This window comes from Nanorana parkeri, unplaced genomic scaffold (assembly GCF_000935625.1).
Source record: "Nanorana parkeri isolate BGI_ZX_2015 unplaced genomic scaffold, ASM93562v1 scaffold243, whole genome shotgun sequence".
Taxonomy (NCBI): domain Eukaryota; kingdom Metazoa; phylum Chordata; class Amphibia; order Anura; family Dicroglossidae; genus Nanorana; species Nanorana parkeri.
In genome coordinates, this window is record NW_017306511.1 from 132,259 (window position 1) to 153,992 (window position 21,734).

At 40.8% G+C, this 21,734-nt stretch overlaps 1 protein-coding gene across 2 annotated transcripts in view; it reads right to left on the minus strand.

Moving 5' to 3' along the window:
• The window catches only part of GTF2F2 (general transcription factor IIF subunit 2), a 148,586-nt gene that overhangs the window by 63,848 nt on the left and 63,004 nt on the right, over positions 1–21,734 (minus strand). For both annotated transcript variants that reach the window (XM_018556615.1, XM_018556616.1), the window contains one exon: positions 1,941–2,022. In XM_018556615.1, the coding sequence (XP_018412117.1) occupies positions 1,941–2,022 (82 nt within the window). The remainder of the gene's footprint in view (positions 1–1,940; positions 2,023–21,734) is intronic.

Consider the following 21,734-nt stretch of genomic DNA (forward strand, 5'->3'; position numbering starts at 1 on the left):
AAAATAAAATGTAATGCAAAGTGGCCATCTAGTGTGTGGCCTTCATTTCTTGCGATATCAGGGCACAAGTACAAACATTTACATATTTGTTTTTAGTGTATCGCAAGAATTCCAAAAGCTGTTGACGTTCCAAAGACAACTAATTAACACATGCTTACTTTTCTTTGCAACGGGAGAAAATCTAATTTGCAGTCCAATACCTGATACCTTTGCTCTGAAAGCAAAGAGCAAAACATGGGAAGCTTTCATGGCAGTTGTGCTTTTGTTGAAGTTTCAGATATACTCAGCCACAGCATACTGAGGAGGGGATGTGGCAATGCTCTCAGTTTATGAGTAATTCCACATTCAGGCCTTGTTCACACCAAGCACGGAGCAGGTGCAGAGCAGAGCAGTTGCAGACCGGATCAAAAGTGCGTCCAATGTATTCCAAATTGTATTTTTTGCTCCAGTTCACATCGCAGCGTGCAGTTCCAGAGCAGGTGAAAAAACTGCAGCAGGCCCTATTTTACCTGCTCTGGATCTGCAAACGCATCAAAAACGCATGCAAATGCCTGGAACGCACAGAAAGCCCATGTTAAACGAGAAACATTTTTTTAAAAATGTAGGCAAAAACGCGTCAAGAACGCATCAAAAAGACTAGCGAGCGTGTTCAGAAACCTGACCGGATCTGCTCTGCATTTGGTGTGAACAAGGCCTCACTCCAGATAAACTCCAGCCAAGCAGCTATTTTGTTGCAATACATACATTGAAACATTTTACTTGTACGCCTGCAAAATATATCCATATCCTCATCTTTCACTGCACTAGCAACAAAGTTGGTTGACCAATGATAAGGTATTGCTCTGCTCTCGTCTCCTGTCAGCATGTTCACTGAAGCAGAGCCTAGTGTTGGCAATCCCTGCATGAGTGCTGTTGTACAGGGAAATAAAGGAGGCAGATTTCAACAACAATTCCTGTACTAGTGGTAAATTGATTGAAAGCAACCCTATCAGGCGGTGGGAAATGTTCCAACAACAATGCCCTGTAAAAGAAGTAGGTTTATGTCAACATCTCTGGCAGATCGTAAGAAGAATCTTCGCTCTCTTGAAGAGATCCGGGTGCTGGTAATATTTGACATGTCCGGGGGTGTCAGATAGTGTGCCCCTGCACTGACCTTTGTGGTTCCTCCCGCTGACTTCTATACCATTACAAGACACAGTAGTGATGCAGGGGTTGGGAAGAGAAACCACAGTAGCTAGTGGGAACATGCTAGCCAACACATTTGGTAGCAGCACCTGACACAACCCTAGAGAGTGGAGATTCAACATACCTGCCGACCAGACAGGTAAAAAAAAAACACCTGCTTTTACAGGGTATTGTTGTTGGACCATTACCCACCCCCTGACAGAGTCACTTTAAAAAAGGCACGTAAATCATTTTTAATAAACATATCTTTTTTGTATGCATTTTGTATTAATCTGCTGGTGTTCACCTTTAACCCCTTCGTGACGGGAGACGTACAGTGTACGTCCCGTCACAAGACTAAACAGTGTTGTCAAAATGGCAATAGCAGTCAAGTTGTAGATGTGCTAATAAGTGCATGAGAAAGTTTGTGAACCCCAAGGATTAAATGGCACCTAAACTACAGTATAGGTACAGTATAACTACAGTAGTAGGACTGTATATATATTCATTTTACAAATAAACATTTAACGTGTGTGCTGCAGTAAAGTGGAGGTCAGAAGGAGAAAAAAGTGAGAGCTGAGGTGGACTAGGGACTCTCCCATAAATGCAATTTTCCCTGAGGACTTCAACAGCAGATTTGGAGCAGCATTCAGCATCACGGGCAGCAGGAAAAGGGAGTACTCACTCTTATTTTATAGATATGGCTTTATATCAAACGTTTACTATAGCAACAGGGTTGCTTAGATTATCACAACCACCTGTAAGCCATGGCTTACCTTTTCATCTGCATGTAGTGTTCATTGGCTGCTGGCCTGCATTCAGCACGCTGCACCACTATGCCTTCAATAGCAAGTTTATCTACGAGGGAAGAAAAAAGTAGGTCAACAGCATGGCTAAAAAGGTAAACAGAGCAAAGCAAACAAGGTAAAGATCAAAAGGTAGGCCAAAAGTTCAACAGAATTAATTTGCAAAACCTATTGTTTCTTCACAATATTTTAAAATCCCAAATTGGAACTGCTTCAAAAACACACCCGGAAAGCTTCCCAGGTCCTAGAAATATCCACGCTCTTTTACATTAAAACCAAACATACTCAGAAGTAAAGCAATGTACCAAGTTAAATTGTATTGGAGTAGTTTGTACAATGCAATACACAAACTGCATTGGAAACATGGTAATTCTAGTGTAAAGTTTTTAGCTCAGTTAATATTTTCTTTCTACTGACAAAGGCAGCACTAAGGGTAATGGTGGCCCTGCACATGACAGTTTTTAGGCAATTTTAATCACTTAAATTTTCAATCAAAACGGGATTAAACTGATCAAGGAAATACGTGAACATTTTTTGGTGTTTATCATGTTAATAGAAACAGTTGGTTGCATGTTGCCTTGATCATTAGAAACCTGAATGCCTGATCCAGTAAATGTGAATATTTTGTGCAGAATGAATCAGCTATAAATTCTAAAGCTGACCATTCACAAGCAGATAGCCCAAAAAAATGTATGTTTGGTCATAAAAATGTGTACATCCCAATGGAAATTATTTGGTAGCTTCACACTCCTCCTGAACGTCCTGATATTGCAAGACATAACAAATTCAGATGACAGCCAAATATTAGGCCAGAGGCAGGTACTGCGTGGCAGAACTTTCCACAGCACCCGCCTAATAACCATGTGAACAAGCACAACGGAAAGTCAATGGCTACCCACAAAATAAACATCCGGCATAGCTAACTAGATTGTTCTTGAAGGCTAGGTTCACACCTGGACTGCACGACACCCGTCCTGGGGTCGCGCTGTCCTCTACAATGCAGGCAGCAATTGCCGTGTGGCCCCATTGATTTCAATAGGGTGACATCTGAGCGGCAATCACAGAAAAAAGGTACAAGTAACTTTTTTTTGCGATACGCGACCCACGGCTGTTTTAGGCGCGATCATGTGCGGAAGCACAGCAGGAAACCGCGCAATCCGCCCTGCGCGACTGGGGTGCTATTAGAAAATAATGGCACCCACAGCGCGATCGGTTCACACCTTGGCGACTCCTGACTGCGCAGCAATCCATGCGGAATCGTGCACGATTGCTGCGCGGTGACGCCTAGGTGTGAACCTAGCCTAAAGAGCGCCAGTACATATGAAGCTAACTGTATGTAGGCACCATCCAGTGACTGTAAAAGCAGTTACAAACTTCAGCGTACCTCCTGTACTGGTTTGGGAGCCCTAAATGGTACCATGCATTTTTTTTTTTGCTGAAAGTAGAAACTTGACACATAAGAACCCTCCCTTCATATCCGCGACGCTAATTAGTTGACAGCTACCTGCATTGCGGAATGCAACATTTGCAGAAAACCCAGAAGCAGCTACATTGTTAATGATAATTTAAAGCAGTCAGGTAAGCCAGTTACTAGACAGTCAAGCAAATGTGGAAATTATCAATGCGCATTTCAACCAAGACATAATGAAAACCAAAATAATAAGGTCACTGCCAGTGTGACTGTTGGCAAAATGTGATAAGAATATAATAACTTTTGGAACATGTTATTATCTGTTCAGCTGTACCACATTCAGACCGAGCAACCTCAACCCAATTGTTAACCAACATGCAGTGCCAAATAGGACATATATTGTTGCTCAGATGTGCAGCCCAGTAATTCCCAACCGGCGGGCAACAGTTTCCTGTCTGTTACAACAGCTACTGCTCAGCTAATCTCTTGGGACACTGAGCAGGAAAAAAGAACACTAGTAGGGCAAAACAAAAAGAAGCGGAAAAACTAACCTGCTGGGCATGAAGCTGGGGTGATATGCTAAATGCCCCAGCAATTGTTTCTGTTCCTTTAGTACTCTGTACTGTTTTAATGCTTAGTTCACAGAAGGGTCAAGTAACATGACAAAGTAAAAAAAGGCAACAACACAAGTGTTTGGAGGCACACAAACCCAGGAACCTCTATTGAACCACTGGGGCTCCACTGGCACCTCCAAACTGACAGCAGAGCTGGCCTGCGAGGCTATGTGAGATGAGGTGCAAGAATGACAGGCCAGTGATGTTAGTATGTTAACTTTGTACACAGCAAGGTACAGAGATAAAGGTTGGACACCTGGAGCACAGTAACATGTGTAGAGCAGTGGAGATGTGCAATATTGTGCACTTTCTCTGTGAATGTAAGCACATATGTAGTTTGCAGAGGATGAAGAAATCATGCACCTATTGCTAAGTATCCCTAGTGCGGGTCACCCAACATCTGGCACCCACTGACTTGGGCACATTTTATTACCAGTATCCAGTAACTGTGCCTATGATTTCTATGCTTTCCTTCATATCTTTAGTTAGGTAGAAACTGTGATATCCGTTTGGAATGCAACTATATACCATTTTTTTAAATTTAGTGTTGGATAGAGTAGAGAAGGATTAACCCCCCTGCCAGATTATATATCTTTGCTTCCTATGTACTATTGGGGGGAATTTCCCTTCACTTTCTGTTCTGGAGACACGAGATGTTAGAAGAAAACTCACAAAGTGAGCAGAGTTCTCTTCTTAGACAGTTGTCGCTGAAACAGGTGTCCCCATTGGAAGATTTCCCCTTACTTCTTCTGAGACAGCTCTTTTTCTTTTTTACTGTTGGAAGAATTTACTATGCCTTGGTGTTACCAAGTTTGAGAACCACTGGTCTAGACCATCAGCAGAGTCAAAATATTTACATCCGCAAGTCTGAAAAAATAAAAACACGTCCCCAGCTAGGTACATACTTTAGTAAGATTACTCTGAAGGGTAAAAGATTGACATGGAACATTTAAAAGGCGTTATTACAGGGATTGGACGCTGTAAGCATATCAGAAAATAGCAGGTGTCTAACTTGAATATGCAGACCTGTAAAAGAGATCTTTGGTGGTAAATCACAGCAGAGCCTTTAGAGAATTTTGAACACTTGAAAATAATATTTTTAAATTATGCTCAAAGCAGAATTTCATAAATGTAATATATTATGTTTGACGAGGCCAGGAATACATAATTCAAAATGTAGATATAGTTGATTTACTAGAGAACAGCAATAATTTATGGTAGATCTGCAATGACTTCTGTGGAAAAGTTCTCAAATTATAGGATTAGCCAGTACTGTAACCTTACTGACAGAGGAAATAGATTAGAAATAATGAAATCAGAGAAAGACAATTGCATTATAGGACCGCAAAAACAACTTGCATGGCTCTGTAAAAGTGTTTAATGTCTACCCTTTTTTGTCTTAAAAGAGAGAGTAATGTGTGTTAACCCTTTCAATGGCAGACTTAAAAAAAACACATTACATTTTTACAAATTCACTAAGGAAAGCAAAACTAATACACACACACACACACACACTATATATATACAGGCCAGTGATGTTAGTATGTTTGGCTGGTTTTCCTCCTTGACTTTGTACACAGCAAGGTACAGAGATAAAGGTTGGACACCTGGAGCACAGTAACATGTGTAGAGCAGTGGAGATGTGCAATATTGTGCACTTTCTCTGTGAATGTAAGCACATCGGCACAGTACACAGAACTGCACAGTACAATGCAATAAACCCCGCTGCAAACTTTTCCAACATATATGTGACAGAAATACAGCGAGTCACAATAACAAAGCGTACACCATTAAGGGGTCATACTCATGCACATCTGCTAACGTGGTGTACATGATAGTGTTGAGCATGTGACAAAGGCTGTTACATTGGGGGAACTGGCCTTAAGCTGCATCTCAGGATGAACCTACACAGGAGCTCGATCAAGAACCACAAAGAGAATGAATATTGCACCCCAGTAGGACATCACTACAGAAGGATCACTCCATCCACAATCTCAAAATTCAAGTACTGAAAGGGAATTTTAAAAACTCTCATGAAAGGAAAACATTTGAGATGAAAATGGTTCTACATTTCAATGCCATAAAGGAGGGACTTAATGTGGATTCTGGTTTTCGGACACACTACCAGAACTTTTTATGAATCTACGGAACATCACAATATTCATATATGTTGTATATATCTGATCTGTTTAGGGTTTATTTGTTCTGTCTTTTGATTATCAGGTGGCATTTTTTACTCCGAGGTCCAACATTTATGACCCCCCTAACAGCTTTCTCTTGCTTTAACTGACAAACTGTCATGTTGATTAGTATTGCTGAAGAAGAGAGGTTCACTCTCGAAAGCTTGTCTTTTATATATTTTGTTAGTCCAATAAGAAAGGTATCATTGCACACTGCAATACTGCGTTTTTGTTTTACACTTAACAGGGGGTATTGCAAGTGGGCTGCCTAGCTTCCTACAAAAAAACTGTGCGCTAAAAGGTGTCGTCCTTCCCATCTCAAACAATGGGAGGCATAGGAATGTGTCCAGATATGGGAGGTCTACCTTATAAGGAAACTGGCTCTCAGCCAAATGTTTCTCCTTGGTTTCGAATGTTAAATCCTCAGGCAATCTTATTTTAGCTGTCCTCGTCTAAAAGATCTCCTCACTTCACGTCTTTTTTTTTTACAGGTTTTCATAACAGAAAGTAAAGAAGATCTGCTTAAGGAGAATGCAGACATCAAGTACCCCACAATAAATCATACTCACCTGTCCTGGCACCCATTCCTGGAAATCTTTGCTCTGTTTGAGAGCTATGGTCACCTGAAGAATCTTCACTTTAGGCACTTCCAGCAATGTCGAATGCCTGCATTCCCCAAAATGCACTTTGTTCCCTCCACCAGCCCCTTCATCATTACTGCATCCTGTGACATAGAGGGACCGGCAACTAATATATCTAGAAGTGTGAGGGATGTGCAGATTCTTCAGATGGCTCATGCTCTCCAAAACAGCAAAGATTCTGCAACGGGCAGTAGAACAAATGAGTATATCAATTTTCTATTGCAGTGAGCTTCTAATTTATTTTCTAATTTTGTAATCTTCACAACAACGCTTATAAGACCATGTTGGAATGTCAGTCTTCTATATATCGTTTCTGGTCAGCTGCCTCCCACCCGAAGTCAGATAAAAGATTTTCTATTATGCAGCCATATACTTCTGTTTAAGGCTGGGTTCACACATGGGCGTTCCAAATAGGCTAGTTTAAGCCAGTTTTAGCACGTTTTTTTGTTCACTGAAACGCGCATTCGACGTTCGTTTTTTAACCTCGCTGGCAGTATGATTTTTTTTTTCCATTCTTTTTCTAATCTTTTTTTAATAAACTTTTTAAACTTCCCGCCGGTTCCGCCCCCCTGCGACGCGGACGCTCGAGCGTGGCTCAGGGTTACCGCTTTGTTAACCCCGAGCCACACTCGGAAATACCAATGGATACGTGTCAAAGAAGCTCCTGTACTATTTAGTGTATAGGGCGTTATTCAGTGCTGAAATACGCCCAGGTGGGAACCATGCCCATAGGGATTCATAGGATTTCACTGCTTGAGCGTTTTTCAGCACTTCGCTCAGGGTTTAATAACCCTTTAAACAAATCCAAGAATAAATCAAGTACTTGTAATAAAAACCATCTCTCTAAATACAGTGTGAAAATATTCAACCACCTGAGAGATTATCACTGCTAGCTGCACAAACACAATTCAGTGTTCTGAAGCATACTATTAAAGAATCTCATTAACATTTTATGAACAGAGATGCAGAATCATGTTACTGTTCCACATTTTTTAAAAATAAGGAGTACTATGTCCGGTCTTGCTAATTCACAGCACAAACACAATGGTCTGATACTGCTATCATATAAAAAAGGGAAAACTGTATTTAAATATCATGTTCTAAAAAGCGAGCATAAAAGCAAGCTAATCTTTTACATATCCAGTGTTTCTTCAGAGGGAGAGCATAAGTAGGTTTTGGTAGATCTCACAAATCACAGTGATACAGGAGCAAAATATTGGATATTAAGACATCCTATTAAAATCTGATTTAACAGGATGACCACCTTTTTTTCAGCTTAAATAAATTGGTGGGTCCTCCCCTATATCTTCTATTAGGGCATGTTAAAACAATCATTTTATTGGAATTACTATAGACATGACCTTTTTTTTTTTTTTTTGACATGTATTTTTTTTAAAGATATAAACTATTTAAAAAAAATGCTAGATGCTAAAATTGGAAAAATTTAGGGTTGCAAAGGCAAGTATAATTTTAAACACAAGATGCCTTCATAACTCTCTAATACAATTAATAATCGAAGTGTACTCACTTCTCTTTTATACGATTGTCTAAAGCTGGCCATACATGGCTCAAAATATCAGCCGATTCCTTTTGAATTGGCCTAAATGTGGGGCCCTGCTGGTACCACAAAAGTCGACTGTTAGATCGAAGAAGCCGTGAGGAAAACCATCGGCTGAACAGTGAATGCATCCAAGCAGATGGAAATCGTGGCTGTCTAATATAACAGCTGTTAGGGGAGCTATTAAGCCGCTCAATCACTTCTAAGTGTGCCCCCCCCCCTGGTAAAATATAAAATATGGGGTCATGTCGGGTAAATAGACACCAAACATGTCAAGCTTAACTTTATTGCTATGACATATAGGGCTAAGAAACCCCCTGTGTGATATCCAATTAAAAAAACAGGTCCTCTTTATGGAGACATCAGGGGTCTCCAAGACCCCTGATGTCGCCTAGGGACCCCCAGAGGAGCTGATGAAGCATAGATCTGCTTCATCAGCTTCTCTCCGGCTTCTGTACCGTAGAGCAGTGTTCCCCAACCCCCGGTCCGCGGACCGGTACGCAGATCAAATGGTACCGGGCCGCACAGTCTCAGTGCGGTCCGGTCATGCAATATATGGCAGTGCACGGTCCTGGTGTTCGAACACCGGGGCCTCGCACTGCTGACAGGCTTCACAGTGAGGGGGCGGGTCCTGTGACTCACCTCAAGGAATGCGGAAGTTATGTAATATACATTACCTCCTGCATTCTGGGACAGGAGAGGAGATCAAAAGGGAGTTTGTGTACTGAACTCACTTTGATCTCCAGTAACAAAGTCGCCATGCTGGTCCCAGCCGCACCGGACACAGCGGATCTCGGGACCGGCAGCAGCGGCAACGGAGGTAGGGGCCGCACACCCGCAGCTAGTACAAGCGATCGTCTGGAGCGGGCGGTTGGAGGGGCAGGATGTCTTAAGATGCCCTCCCTCTCCTATAAGGCTCAGGAACGGCCATGGACGGGAGGTGGTTAAGTAGTTTTCTTGTAAAAAATTCAGATTTTATTGTGTGTGCTCCAGACGACAAGTGGGTAAAATACCTGGGTGTTCCTGCAATAAAGGTCCTTGTTAAGGTACTTCCTTTCATGGGATGACAACCATCTCCCAGTTGTGCACCTGTGTTGTCACCCTATCACATCTGCTCCTGGTTAGGACAGCAAGTAGCCATGCAACACACATCATTCAGCAATGGTCCATCATTTTTATCATCAGAAAGCCAGTCCAGAGTATTTAAACTGAAGTGGATAAAAAAGGGTACAGGAGATAAACAGTACTGAGATATAAAAAGTGAGGAAAAGAAGGTGAAAACAGTATTTTATGAACAAATATGGTAATTGTTTAGAATACACTGTACTTTAGAAAAATAAATATTCAGTTAGAATTTACATCTACCTCAAGGTAAATTAAATACTGCCAACTAAATTTGGGGGGCGGGTAAACATAATGAATGCAGACAAGCCCTTTTCAGAACTATAAAAACCCAGCTTCTCCCAGCACTGCTTTATTTTTTACTCTCAGATTACCAGTTCATTACATCTGTAATATCTATTGTGCAGACAAACTCCATTTAACATGCAATTTATTCATTGATATATTTGTATATTAACACTCTCATTTTCTTTTCTATTTGTGAATTATTCATATTTTTAAAAATTCACTGACATGTCACATTTGCATAAAGCATATATTTCCTAAACTCAGCTCATTCAAATGGCACTCCATAGCATTTCCTTCCCTCGTTCCCCAGAAGCTACATAAAAGATTATGTGAAAAGTGGTGAAGGGAAGAAAAGCTGGGCCTGCACAAAGAGTAATTAAAAACTCCCAGAAGAGGGGAGGGCTATGACATGCAAGGAGGGGTTGCAAAAGGGAATTGACTCTCCTGCATTAGTCAAATTTTCAAAAGGTACATTGCAAATAAAATAATTTATGGAAGGGAAAACAAACATAGCAAGCAAGCTTTTAAAAATACCTTATTTGTCTGTGCTTTTACCTGCATTTAAGTTGGTGACAGGATCTCTAAGATACTGAACTGGGTTAAGACCTCTGCATACTACCAGAAGAGATTGCCTTTGACAATTCCATTTTTAAATTATGTCTTTATCGATATTATTCTGCACATTACATGTAGACCAAGCTGCCAAAAATAAAGACTGGGTTGAGAAAACTTAAACACTGCCAGATATCCTCATTATCATCACCCCTGGCAATGGTATAGTTTGCCCCAACCTGTCAATCATGTTCTATTTTGACCCAACCCCTGTAGTCATCACTTTTGCTGGACAGCTTGGTCTACATGTACATGTGGATAAAATAAAAAAATAAAAAAGCATGCGAGTTCTAAAAACAAAAAACTCACATATTATGATTACACACAATTAACCACAGAGTTATCAGAGTACAATATTTTTCATTGTCGTGGCCCTTTAATAGTTTCTCTTTACAAAAACATGATTAAGCCATACTAAAAAGAGATAATACCACGTATATCTCATGTATGCCTACAATTAGAGATACTGTAAAGCACTCTATGACATAATACCGGTGCAGCTATGTGCAGTAAAATACAATAACTAAAAGCTTTTTCAGCCAGAAGTCATTGTGTTCCTCATTCTTCTGGCAGGTTCTGATGAGGGCTGATTTGTAATCAGACCGCCTCTCATCTCTGCTTTGAGAATCAACATAACTGTGAATGTAGGAAATTAAAAGTAAAACACCTAATTAAAAAGCATTGTTTTAATATAAGTAGCTGCAGGAAACAATAAAATATAATCAATTAACACTTTTTGCTTCCTTTTTACAATAGGAGAAACGTGGTACCTGACAGAGCTAAAAATTGTGTGCCTCTGCGCATAAGTCACACCCTTGACTACCTATGCAGACTATCACCACCAATGTAAGGGACATTCTTTCTCCATTACCAGCAATGTAAGGGGCATTCTTTCTCTATTACCAGCAATGTAAGGGGCATTCGTTCTCCATTACCAGCAATGTAAGTGGCATTCTTTCTCCATTACCAGCAATGTAAGGGGCATTCTTTCACCACTACCACTAATATAAGGGGCATTATTTCACCATCACCACCAATATAAGGGGCATATATTTTCCATCAACAGCAATATAAGGGGCATTCTTTCTCCATCACCAGCAAAGTAAGGGGCATTCTTTCACCATCACCATCAATATATGGCCATTCTTTCTCCATTACCAGCAATGTAAGGGGTATTCTTTCACCATCACCATCAATATATGGGCATTCTTTCTCCATTACCAGCAATGTAAGGGGTATTCTTTCACCATCACCATCAATATATGGGCATTCTTTCTCCATCACCAGCAAAGTAAGGGGCATTCTTTCACCATCACCATCAATATATGGGCATTCTTTCTCCATTACCAGCAATGTAAGGGGTATTCTTTCACAATAACCGCCATTATAAGTGACATTCTTTCTCCATTACCAGCAATGCAGGGGGCATTCTTTCACCATCACCAGCAATGTAAGGGGCATTCTTTCACAATAACCGCCATTATAAGCGACATTCTTTCTCCATCACCAGCAATATAAGGGGCATTCTTTCACCATCACCCGCATGCCATCAGAAGTGCAGGCTTTTGAACTGTGCGCACTGATAACAAACTGGAAGGTCCCTCTCCTCTTCGGCCCATGGTTGCCAAAAAGGAGATTTCTCCAGATGCTCGGAATTTTTGATATTATGTACTGTAGACGATGATATATTTAAAGACTGCAATTTTACATTGAGGAACATTATTCTGAAATTGTTTGACAATTTTTAGATGCAGCTCATCACAAATTGGTGAACCTTTGCCCATCTTTACTTCTAAGACACTGACTCTCTAAGATATTTTTTTCATACTCAATCATTTTACTGACCTGTCGCCACCTAACTTAGTTGCAAAATGTTTCTGACGCTCTTCCTTGTTAGTACCAGTACCTTTTGTGTCCCCACTTTTTTGAGACGTGTTGCTGCCATCAATTTCAAAATTACCTTTTTTTTTTTTATTAAAATGGTACATTTGAGTTTGAGATTTGCAAATAATTGCATTCTGTTTTAATTATATTTTACACAGCGTCCCAACTTTTTTGGATTTGGGGTTGTAGTTACGCAGTTATACTTTTCAAATCACTAGCCTAGAACAAGAACAGCATTCAGGAAAGTTTGCAAGTAGTCAGAATTCCATAACTGCTTTCTTGTTCCATCGTAGTGACTAAAAAAAAAAGAGAAAGCTGTAATTTAGGCAGTCAGACAAGTAGCCTTTTTAGAAGACTCATGACTTTGTGAAGTCTCATGTTATTCTCATGACAAGTTTCCTTTAATATTTTACAGCAGGAGGTTTACAAAAATTAAACTTAGCCAGCAGTGGTAAAAATTAGAAAAACAAACAGCTCTTGCTGCAATATTCACATTCATTTTAACAGTGCCCTTCACAGAAAGTCAGCGTATCCACTACTCTGCCTGAGTGAATGACAGCCATTCAACCTTCTTCCTGCGAGCCCAGGCTGTTGGGAACACAACCCCTTGGGGTGGGTCAACCCACCGGCCCTCATTAAATCATCATTAAAAGTTGTACTTTAGATTTTCAAAAGGGGAGTATTGCAGCAAAAACAACTTTTCTTAATTCAGAATTTCAGTCAAAAAAAAAAAAAAAAGAAACATAATAGCCCATTAAAACAATACAAAAAAAAGGGAAATTTTGCTGCAATACTCATCTACAATATCAAGATTTCCCCTGCAGTGCTTCTTTTCTGGACTAAATGTCCTCAGTCTTCCAGGTTGAATGCAGGCCAGCATGATTCAACACATTTCTTCTGAGTTCAGACTGTCATGGACCTGCCCCCAGCCTGTGACCAGGCAGTGAAAAGGAAAGTAGCATAGTGATGAGCTAATGTCTGTCACTCTGCTTTAACTTTTAATGGTTTCATGTTCTTTTGCAGAGTTCTGCTTCAGGTTTGGAGACCCATCTGCTGACTACATAGACGACTGCATACTATTAATATGCAATATTTCATATTTACTTATTTTATTAAAATAACCATAGTAAAGATGAATATAAAAATAATATGCAGATCTTTAAACTGCATTTTAACTATAAAACTAAACAGTGAAAAGGAAGTACTACATTACATAAGAGAAATTCCTAAGAGACAGATTAACTACTGGCATAAAAAGTAAAGAAAAAAAAACAGTTACAGCTGTTTTCCTGCTGGTCATAAATGGTTTCCCAAGAGAAAATTATAGTATTTTAGGCAAGGCCATTTACTTAAAAACGCACCAGCATATCTATACATTAACTACCAAAGGTAATTGAAAAAGTGAAAGAATGTTTAAAAGAAAACGAATTTCTACTGTATAAATCCATAAGTAAAACAAACTTATTTTAACATGCCACTGAATATGAACACACAAATCCTCCTTTACTTTTACAATAATGCAACGATGATGCAAGTCCATCACAATATTCTATTTTTCATTTTACTATACTGTGTGTAGTTCAACTATTTTACCTGAAAAACTTCAATAAACTGGCAATTAAAGAGGAACTCTGGGAAAACCATTTCTTAACCCTGCAGTGGGGCTACCCAGCACTACAAAAGGTTAAAAGGAGAACTATAAGGCTAGTGATTTTCACTCAACCTCATAGTTTAAGCCGACATGTGACAATGAAGCTGTTACACGCCGGCTGAATAGATCGGGAAGTGAGCGAACACATACTGTCGCTCGCTCACTTCTCGATCATGTCCCTGCAGAGAGCCGTGACTGTCACTCACGGCTCCCTGCAGGGATTCCTCCCTCTCCGATCCTCCAGCGCTGACTGGCGGAACGGACTGGGGAGGGAGCGGGTACAGCTGGCTCTGCCTCTAGATAGGCAGAGCCAGCTGTCAATCACGCAGTTGGGTGGATCTCGACAGTAATGTCGGGATCCTCTCGGCTTTGGGCGGTCTCAGTATACCGTGAGCTGTAGCTCGCGGTATACTGAGCTTTGGGTCACAGGAGGACGCTAGTTTATGTCCTACCATGACCCTTAAGAGAACTATGGGGAAAAACACTTACCCCATAGTTCTCCTTTAAGTGCTCGTTTTCATCTAGGTGTTACAATAACAAAAGTTATACTCAGCCGTTTGCCAGAGCCGGCTGGCTGTTAGAACTGTTCTTCCAGCCTCTTTCCCCCTCCACTCTAGCAGTCTAAGGCCCTGTGATTCATCACTTCCAATACATTGTGTATAGAATGTGAGGATACTGAAGGACATACCAACACTGGAGCAAAGGAGAACATAGACTGGAGGGCGCGCTGTAACAGCCAGCCTGGATTGCGGTTCGGGGGAGTATACCGTTTTTATTTTAACACCTAGACGAAAAAGAGCACTTAACATTTGCAGTGCGAAGGTGAAGCCATTGCAAGTGTTAAGAAAAGTTTTTTCCCCAGAGTTCTTGTTTAAGAAGTACACAATAGTAGGGAGAGCCAGATATTTGTTAAGCTTTCCGACAAAGTTCTCAGCTACTGGAACATGCAAATCACAAGCAGGCAAAAAAAAGGTATTAAAAAATGAACTTGGCAGAGACTGGTGGTTGCAAATGTGTAAATATGACAGTATTCAAGAGCAAACTAGTAAACAAGTCAAGCTTTGTGGGGAAAAATACATCATGTTACCAGCACAAATCAAATTTCCATGTTAATGCGTTTCATTTTTTTTTTTTTTGCTAGAAAAAAGCGCAAAGCAAAATAATATTCAAAGCCAATTCTCCACTGGCTGCTGACTTGAAAATTATGCTGAAAGCACAGAAGCCGCAGAATATAGAAAGGTAATTTTCAATTTAAAAAAATGAAATAAGTTATCTGTCCCAGCAGACACAGTTGTATTGAAAATGCATACACAATACTTGTACATGCCCATTTATGATTTTCCAACCCACTCATTTAAACAACATATACAATACATCCAAATATCAAATCAGCATTAGTTATAAAGAAGAAGAAAAAAACTGTTTTGATTTGTACATCATATTATTGCAGCAAATCTATAATCTGTAAGATGCCAGGAATGGGTCCTGGATGGACAGTATATCTGCCCATTATTTAGCTAGCGGTCCCTTTAAGCGGATAATAAAACAGGTTTTGAATGAAGACTGTCAGAAGTTCACACCAATGCAGGGTGAGTTTCTTTTAGACGGGAAACTGCTATGCAGTCTTCCCAGGATTGGTAGTCCTGAAATGAGATCCGGAATCTGGAGGTTCGGAGAGATGTTGGGTGGGAAAGAGCCTCCAACCCTGACCTGAGGCATTCAAGCCTGGTAAGAGATAACCCACCTGCTGGGAGCGTTTAAAGAACACAGGAAGCCAGTGCTATGGCTGTGCTATGCTGTGGACTGCTGTCTACTGACACACTGCTGCTGGGTGTCTATGTTTGTGATGGAACCTCTTGTAGTCGCCTGCGACTCTAACCCTGGTGTGGGGCAAACTTACTAAGGCAGTGAGCCATTGGTTAACTTGTGCTGAAGAGAAGTTTTGTTCATTTGCTGAAATTAAGCCGTTTCTGTTGGAGTGCTTTGGGGAAGAAAATAAAGACTCTTATTAACACGGCTGGCTATCAATCAGAACTGCCCTGGATATTACAAATCCTACCAAAGAATATAATGTGTAAAAAAAAAGGGGAAATACTGCAGTCGTCCACAGCAACTAAAGCTATTTTTTATTATTTGCCAACTTGCGCTAGAAATTAGGAATACATTGATACCGTTTTCCGGTATTGAATACAAGTACCGATATTTAAATGAACCCCCCCCACAATGCTAGTGTAAGGACTTACTTTAAATGATGCCTCTTGATCCAATCATCATCTTCTTTCCAGTAGTTTTCAACTGTCCCTCCAGCGTTGGTGCCGGTCTCTGATCCAGCGCGGACTGCTGTGTCCCACGGTGTCTGTGCAGGTGCACACTGCCAGGATTCCAGCATTGACTTACCTGGTGTCTCTCCTCGTCTCCCGGCCAAAGATCTGTACTGAGCATGCGTCCGCCCCAACATCCTTTGTGACCGCCTGAGATTTTTCAGAACTTCAGACGGGAGCGCATGGAGGAGACACAGGTAAGTTTAAACCTTTTTCGTAACTGCAAAAACCGCTGAGGGTTTAAATATTCTTTAACTTACATAGCACAAATGTGGTTTTGCATGTACATGCAGGTTTCTAATATGCATGCTGGTTGGACTATCGAAGTTGAGGAACCAAAAAATTTAAAAGAAGAGAGATAGTGGGAGAAATGAGGGTAAAATGATTCTTTAATCTTTTGATACCAGCTGATACCGGTACTTCCGCTAGCATAAAGCTGTCTTCCCAGGCAATCAGGAAGCCGCGCGACGTGTCATTACCTGCCGCCCAGCTTCGTGATTGGCAGGGAAGCCGGGTGGAAAGTCATTACCTGCAATCCGGTTTCCTTATTGGCCGGGAAGCCGGCTCCATGTTCCCTCGCGGCTCTGCCGGTCAGAGAAAATATCCCGCTGAACGAAAGTTCCGGTATCAGGGGTAAGTATTGGTATCAGTGCATCCCTACTAGAAATATTATATAAGGACCAAGAGAGGACAATGTGGGTAGCACCTCCTTTCCCCTCCTCCAGTTTCATAAATCAGAACTTAACATATTCCGAAAGAGTGTTTTATATGAGCAATATTTCCACTTAGCATCGGTTCCAGCTGCTATAAATGATTTCTAGTAACATAGTTAAATCTTTATCAACGCACAGGTGGCGTATTTTCTTCTATTTTCAACAGCTTGAAGTGATAATACTAAACACTAGTTTAATTCTATATGGTCAAATCCTGCAAGCAATAGCAAATCAATTCTGAGATGGCATTTCAATCTCATTTCTTTTCACATACAATGCTACAATGAAAACCACTACTCCATACTAAATGAATGCTGAGATTCTGTGTAATTCCAGCATTTCACCCGGCAGCCTGGAACTAAAATGAAATAACCTGGACAAATAGACTGGGGGGTGCACAAAAGGAGGACTATCCGTGATTGAGCGCTGAGATGCTGCTGGCTGCCATGGCAACTGCTACTGAACTTGTCTGTGACACATTAAACTTCCCTTTTTAGTTACATTTAATAAGAATTATTGTCAGACTGGTTACATACATTTCATTTTGCATCTCCGCAAAGAAAACATTTTTGATGATTTATAGTCTTATTTGTTAAGTTTAACAAAAATACTGGGTCCTACAAGACTTCTAGTTTCCAGGAGAAAATGATTTAACTTAAAGCTTTCACTAAGCAGAAGCTTTTATCTTCCACTAAGGAATACATGCAAAACATCAAACACATCCAGTGATATTCTTCATCATGTGAGTCACCTAGATTTTACATATTAGAAGGAAGGACAACTTTAAAAAAGCCTCCCGAGAAATTGCACTTTTAAAAAGAATTTGGTAAAAACCTAAAGTAAATGATCTGACTTCCCTTAAGATCAAATATCATAAAGAGTTTAATAGTTTGCCAATTAAAGAAATGGTTTGTAATCAGTAAGTATATTGCTGGCAGCTATAGTGCAACAACTGCAGAGTAAGGGCGCAGTCCCATATCATATGCACATTGCTGCACTGTGGTGCCAATCATTTTGAATGGCAACATGACACACTTGCACAATGCTTCTGTGTTACAACCCACGGTGTGCACTGTGGTGTTCTGCACTGCAAAAAAAAATGCAGCCTGCACTAAATTTTCACTTACTGAGGTGCATTGCAGCCCATTCACACAGCATGCCACAATTCATTGCAAAAAAACAGGTGCAGTTTCTTGATGCTGGGGTGCGCTGGCAGCCAATTCAAAATTAATGGACTGCCTTAATATATCATGCGTTAGGGCACCACAACGGTGTGGCGCCAGTCTCTGTCATGTTTTAGGGGTGTTATCAACGTCTGAAAAGGTAGCTACTTTTGTTGTGCTGTCACTTGAGCTATCCTTTGTCATGTAGCAAGTGTTTACTTATAAAACAAATAAATGTGTGTGAATGTCACAGAGAGGCAGTTCAGGCCAGATGCAAAGTGTTTAAGGGCTTCTTGCCCTCTATTTCTTCACCCCTCACAGCGTAGACAATGCCTGTTTGCACACACTCCCCCCAACCTCTCACTATTATGCTTCATCAATCAGGTGTCCCGGGGTGTGTCCATCCTTCATTCTGTCTATTGTTCAGCAGCCAGATTGCAGTGGGCCAACCCAACAATCTGATAAAACACATACTCTTGTTGACACATGCACTCCATCTCAGACCATGCCGTTGGCCAGCTCTGGCTGTCACCCACAAATTACCACCCCACCCCCGATTGACCCGGGAGTTTAAACGCCTGCTCGGAAACACTGTACTCTCAAAAGGGCATCAGCATTTTTTTAATACAATTAGCCCAGTGCTCCACCTTGAAAAAACAATTCTGGAGGGCCATGAACCAGCAGGTAAACCCTCTAAATCACACAGAACATAGAAGGCCTGGGCCATCCATGTTGAAGGAGCATAGTCAGAAGTGGCATCCTAGCAAATAGTACCATAGAAGCTCCAAGACCCATTTAATGGCCAAACACTCTCACTGCACAATACTATAACTGCTGGTGTCAGCTTCTGTCTCAAATAGACCATCGTGTGTTTCTTTCCATCTACCACTTGGGACAGCACAGCTCCAGTCCTACACTTGAGGAATCGGTTTGGACCACAAATCTGTTCTGGGGCTACCAGCACCAGCTGTCCACACAGAGCCTGCATCAAACTTTGGAAAGCTTCTTTAGCATTTGCATTCCAATTTATTGCACTCAGTGTACCGTAAAACCAGTATGGATGAGGGGGGGTTGGGGCAAACAAGCATCTGCTGGTGTGCGGCTCTTCTCCTGCAGATGGAGGTACCCTGTGTTTAAACTGTGAAACAAAAAAACAAAAACAAAAAGAGTGCCACAATCTAGCGCAGTAAATGGATAACAGTGGGAGGAAAGTGTAACCAGAGCACATAAGGTGTGTAGCAAATGGACAAGGCACCTCTGGTGTGGATCATCCGCAAGAAACTGTGTGGCAGTCAGCGGGGGAAGTAGCTCATCTAGCAATGTAGAACATGTCAATCTAAAAACATTTATTAATACATTAAAATCAATGCACTTAAATGTGTGTGCTTGGAGGGCTGCCCATCATAAGTGGAATGAAGCAACGTGCAGTGTCTTTCTGTTCTTTGTTGGATCCCTGAAGTCAATCACTTGGGGGACGAGCAGAGTGTGGCAGTGCTCTATGGAGTGGAGCGATGTCCGTGGCTGAGAAGAAGCTGGCAACACTTCAAACTTGTGTCCCGTGACTGGTCAAAAATGCCAAGGGAATTGGAGACAATGTTGGGGTGGCAGGGCAGCTGCCGCACCTGTCATTTTTTAAATGGTCTCGCCTTTAAATGCCTGCTCTTTTTCCTCCGCTATTTGGCTTGATAAACTGTGTTTTCTATCAAAACGCGTTGGCGGCTGCCTGCTGCCCTGCCATCCCAACGCTGTTTTTAATTTGGCGCGGCGGGCTGTGTTGGGAAGAGCTGGATAGGACTGGCAACCGAAGGGAGAATTCCTGGCTGTTTTTTCATCGCCTTGGACAATAGTGTGGACAGTCATGTAGGATCTAAGAACCCAGGGAGGACCTTTGATATTAGAAATCTTGCTGTCCCTTGTTTGAAATACTGTATATATCGGTTATAGGTTATCGCAAAGATTGCGACTCCGGTTTACTTTGCTCTTTCCATTAGGCTCCTGGTTGGGGGCTTGGCGGTGAGGTGATGTTTGCTCATTTGTTCACTATGCATGGGCTATGTGCTCTTTATGTACTGCTTCAATAATACTACTTCCTTCTCTTCCTGAGGAAGCAAGCTGCAAACAATTGAATATTGATGTATTTTTAAAAAAAAACAACTTTATAATAACCACTTTCATTTACCATTCACTGCAATTAGCAGAACAGTGTCAAGAAGCAGCAAAGAAAACAGAAAGCAACACAATTTTAAAGCTGCTATAATACAGGGTTCTTAGTTCTCATAACGGCATACTGCCTGCAGGCCCTAAAAGACACCTGCATACTTTATATGTATGCTTTGTTTTTAAAGGAGTATGCCTTTACAGGAGTATGCCATCCTGTCTAATTACAACTCTTTAGTTCAGTTAAGCATATTTCTCTAGCTTCATGAACGTGGCTTGTATGTACAAAAACAGCATTACAATGTTCATACAATTGACACAGTATTAGCCATTCCCCTTAGGCTGTCCTATGGCAAAAATACCTTACATAAGAAGGGCCTAAAAAATAACGGCTCTAAGGGATACATAGCATAATCCCCCACTTCTAGAGTCTGCCAATTATCCTTTTGACTGTATACTCGTGAGGGCAGGGGCTATGTTGTCTTGTAGCCGTTTAATTTTCTGATGGTAATAGACTGTGGAACAGTTTATGAGTTTTATAGTCTTTACTACCCCCCTCCTTTGTTCTATACATTACTTTGTAGATTGTCACTAGAGGGGATGATGATATTGCTACAAATAATAACCTAACCTTTAGGTGTGAGTTGCATTAATTTATTACTTGTTAGATTTCTTAAGCAGTATTAACAAGACAAGAATATTTCTAGGAAACGCTTGGTGTTGTATGACACAGTTTCCATAATTTTATTTTAATTACTTCAATGCTTGTGGGAAATTCATGAGCTTATCAATTATCTAAAGAAAACAAAGATAAAAACACCCATAATTAGCTTATAGCCCTTTTTTTTTTAATTAGAGGGACACTCATTTTTTTCTACAAGCTGAAAACCTGACTTCAACATCAATCCCCTGAAGAATCTTATGCTGTCAATTCAAACACTTCACTCCCAACATTTTCCTTTTAATGAGTGAAAGCAAGATAGTAATATCAATCCAGGAAATAAATACACAAACTGCTGCATAAATGTACTGCAATCAGGATTTTAGTTACATTTTGCAACCCCAGGACTCTTTAACCACTTGCTGACCTGGGTGTTAAACCCCCTTCCTGGCCAGGCCATTTTTCAGTATCTAGCGCTGCAGTACTCTTGACTGACGTTTATTCCGTCATGCAACGCTGTACTGAAATTAATTTTATAGCATTTCTGGGGGGACAGATAGAGCTTTCTTTTGGTGGTATTTAATCACCACCGTGGTGTTGATTTTTTACTATATAACAAAAAATTCCCTAAATTTTGTTTAAAAAAACCTGTTTCCCTATGAAATGTTATGAAACATTTATTATCACCCCAATTGTTTGGTAAAATATAAACGATGGGGTCATGTCAGGTGAATAGACACCAAACATGTCAAGCTTTAATATTGCGCGCGCCCGCGAAAATCGCAGAA